The 3,931-nt window shown below is 42.6% G+C and overlaps 1 protein-coding gene across 1 annotated transcript; it reads right to left on the minus strand.

The window, feature by feature from the left end:
• Window positions 1–977: 977 nt before the first annotated feature.
• LOC147620460 (putative ADP-ribosylation factor GTPase-activating protein AGD6) lies at window positions 978–3,552 on the minus strand. The gene is made up of 4 exons (XM_086824684.1): window positions 3,363–3,552; window positions 2,115–2,997; window positions 1,841–1,930; window positions 978–1,649 (listed from the first exon to the last, which is right to left on the minus strand). Exons 2-4 carry the CDS (start codon window positions 2,982–2,984, stop codon window positions 1,185–1,187), a joined length of 1,425 nt encoding a protein of 474 aa, XP_086680810.1. The 5' UTR covers window positions 2,985–2,997; window positions 3,363–3,552; the 3' UTR covers window positions 978–1,184.
• Between the last annotated feature and the right edge of the window lie 379 nt (window positions 3,553–3,931).

Below are 3,931 nucleotides of genomic sequence, written 5' to 3' on the forward strand. Positions count from 1 at the left end.
AGTTAGTGGCTAACCAAGGATTACAATAGGACGTGGGAATGTCCTAGGAGTGTACACCCCGCTCCACCCCACCCCACCCCACCCCCCCCCCCCCCCCCCCCCCGCAAAAAAAAAGAGAGCCTTCTATTAGTTAAAAAGTCAAAAGTCTGCCAAAAGGCACGGTACAACTCTGTCACCTAGACCCTTGCAAGGGTGTCCTAGGAACAAACACCTAGACCTTTAGATTTGGATCCAATTCTAAAGGTCTAGCCATATGCCCTTAGGACACCCTACATCCTAGTGGGCATCCCACTAACCTAGGATTTGAATCCACTTCATAAGGTCTAGTTGTTTGAATTTTAGACCCTATGACACTCCTGCATCCTAGTGCGCACCCCACCAACCTTAGTTAGCCACCAGTTGCAATTATTCTAGGGATGTAACACACTAGCCACTTCTTGCCAAAAATGGTAAGAGCATTCTTCTCCCTAGCCATCAAGCATTCCCTTAATACTAAAAATCAGAGTGCAAAAAGAAAACTTTTGAAACTCATTAGTGCCACCAAAGTGGGGCACAAAGCAACCCTCTTGACTGTAAAAAAATATATATACCTAGGTGAATCCACAAACATGCCCAAATTCACCTTTTAGGAACGTGCATGTTATATACTCATGGTAGTCAACCCACAAGACTATATAACTATCAACTCCATTATGCATAGTATGGACTAGATACTACGACATCCCCACTAACGTCATCAATGCCCAATATATGCTCACACACACACTCCACACACACACACACAACCCCAGCCCAAACGAAAACTGTTTAGGTAAGAGCATATATTCACACAAAGCCCTTTGTACTGAGTTTATGTCAAACCTCCGGAGATGCAAGGCAGACTCAGCCATAATGAAGCCTAGCACTAAGGGAAGTAGCAAATAGAAAGAATTAGTATAGCAAATAAGTAGTTGATAGGGCAAATGCACCGCTAAAGATACAAAGAATAAGATTAACTTCATTGCAAAATGACTTATTAAGTTCGTAAATAATAAGATCACCACCAGATAAGCAGCCAATGTCATGATGCAGACCATTGCAGGGAAAGAGACTGCCATTACGGTCTTCAAGGAAAATTTTAAAATACAAACAAACTTTGTCGTCATGGGTCTCCATATCTTCCTGTGGGGCCAGTGAGCACAGAATCAGAAAGCCCTTTTTGTTTTGACAAAAAAGTCATCATCTCCATCATCCATGACATCCCATCCAGCCCAAACATTTCCACCAGTCCCACCCTCTACAAACGACCCAGTCGAGAGTTTCACAACCTGTGATGACTCCTTAGAATATGTATCAGAGTTCCTACCACTCCGACTAGCAGGAGAATCATCCCAGTCATCCCACCGGTTAAAACTACTACTGTTATTCTCCATTCGCATCCAAGCGCTATCATTTTTCATCTCTCGGTAATCTCCGCCATCCAATTCATTACTCATATAGCCATTATCTCTGCCACCTGCACCATCTCTGGTATATTCTTCCACTTTCTGGGATGCCAGAGCCATTACTCCCTTCATTATGCCCCAGGTCTTCTGACCAATCTCTGACGTCTTTTCTGTCACAACAGAGATGGTTTCATTCACCTTTTGATCATAGCCACCTTCTCGATACTGATCAACAAAGACAAGGCATACAGCTTAGATTCTGTAGCATTCAAGAAATGCAACGAGTTAAAAAAACAAATGTCTTACAGTGTTAAAAATATGAATTTTAGCAGGAACATCCGGACAACATTCAAAACTTTTGGTGGGAAATGCCTTGAAAACATTCAAATGCAATCAAGAAGATCCCCTTTACGAACCTTAGTAGAGATGTCCCTCGTTCCTGCTTGCACAGCACCTGCCGCTGTCTGCGCAGCGGAAGCAGCCACAACAGATAACTGTCCCAATCCCTGACCAGACAAATATGCATCTAATATATAAATAAAGAAAAGTGCTGTCTTTACTTCAAGCACAAAGTGTTGAACCATAAGCATTGTGAAGCTTATGATGCATCACATTTACATAGAACAAACAAGAGGGAATAAAAACACAGGCGTTGGGGGACCTATCTGAAAAGCCAAGTTGAGATCCTACCTTAGACACCAAAGACACGGTGTCCTTCAACATATCTCCATTGCCACCACTGGGGCCTTTACTCACAGGTGGCCTAGTGCTGCCAGCTGATCCGAACCCAACATACTTTCCTCCTTGAGAGGGAGGACGGCCCTCAGGGCGCCGAGAATTCTCAAACTGCTTCTGGGTAAAAAAGGCCTCCTTGTTTGCAGCCGAGGCTTCCAACTGAGCCCAGCTGTAGATGTCCCCATTAGAGTGAGAGCGAACAGGTCCACCGGAGCCACCCTCTCTAAAAGAGTCCGCTGATTGATTCCGCCTGATACCTTTGGCTTCTTCTTCTCTTTCCCAGTCATCCCACAAAGAAGATCCGTAGCTCTGTCTATTTGAATTCCTCAAATTTTCTCCTTGGGAATTTCCGAAGCCATGTGATCCACCATAGCTATGGCTGCTTCCAATGCTTCGGCTCTCTCCGTACGAAGAGCTAGACCTTCCTGGGGTCTCCTTCACTACCGGAGGATCCCTCCATGACCGCCCTTCAGCAAGGGCTTGAATTCTGTCCCTGTAAATACCTGCAGCCTTGGAATTGTACTTGGCCACAGTGTCTGTTTCTTTTGAAATACCATACTCAGAAAGGAAGCTATTCAAGGCCGCGTTACCCCCGGCTTCCATCTTCTTCAACTGTATTTCTGACCAGGCATCCATGGACACAGATCGCACAAAACTGATGTGTACACCGAGACCCCGGTGCTTTCCTGAGCACTCCAAGCACATGAAGATACCATAGCTCACTGATGCCCATTGAGGGCTTTTCTGAGAGCAATCTACGCAGGTTTTGTTGGTGATCTGCGATTGCAAACTACGGAGCCTCGCAGCTGCAACTGCCGAGGCCATATGCTAATATTATCTGCCAGATCAAAGCATGGAATTCAGAAAAATGCCGTGAAGAAGCAAAACCTAACTAAATCACAAAACGGAGACCCTAACTAGCACAAAACCTCTAAATCAGAACAACAGAAAATCAAAATCCTAAATGATTCAAAACCAAAATGGACGGAATGTTGAAACCTTGATTAAATCTATTCAAACCCTTAAATAAAACAGACGACCAGAAACAATCAAAACAGTACGATCGAAACCCTAACCCCAACTATAAAAACCCAACTGGATCAAAACCCAAAAACCTACGTGGGAAATCCAAAAGCTAACGCTAACCTTTACCCGCAAATCAACCACCAAAAAAAAACCCTAACAGATATTCCGAGATCATACCAGGCTGAATGGCAGATTGAACGGCGGGCTTAGCCCTGGTTAAGCAAACTCGAACTAGATTAGCAGCAAGCAAATTACAACAGGCTGCGAGATTAGCATTAGCTTTATTTTCGAGAAAAACGTTTTTCTCGGGGTGGTTGTTGGAAGTGCGGAGGTCAACAGTCCGCGTTGAGCATACTTGTCTTGACATGTAACTTGTATCACTCTTTTCATATCACTTTAAATTTTTAAATGACACCCTTGAAATGACAAGTATTATTTTAAAAATGAAAGGTTTCTTTTTTTTCAATAAAACTATCATAATATATTAGCAATATTCAAAGTCGGAGACCCCTTTTCCACAACAAAATTATCACATTGATTAAAACAAAGTCCAAATTATCACATTGATTAAAACAAAGTCCAAGTATTATCTTAGATAATGCTCCTAATATATTGATTAAAAGAAGCTTTATCCAAGCATGCTATCAGAAAGACCACATTTATTACCATCATGTATAAATTGAAAAGTATCTTTATTCATCATCGTGTTAATGATAACACTATGATCATCTAAAAATAAAACTTCA

This window comes from Cibotium barometz, chromosome 31 (genome assembly GCF_041138505.1).
Source record: "Cibotium barometz isolate CiBa-2024 chromosome 31, ASM4113850v1, whole genome shotgun sequence".
Lineage (NCBI taxonomy): Eukaryota > Viridiplantae > Streptophyta > Polypodiopsida > Cyatheales > Cibotiaceae > Cibotium > Cibotium barometz.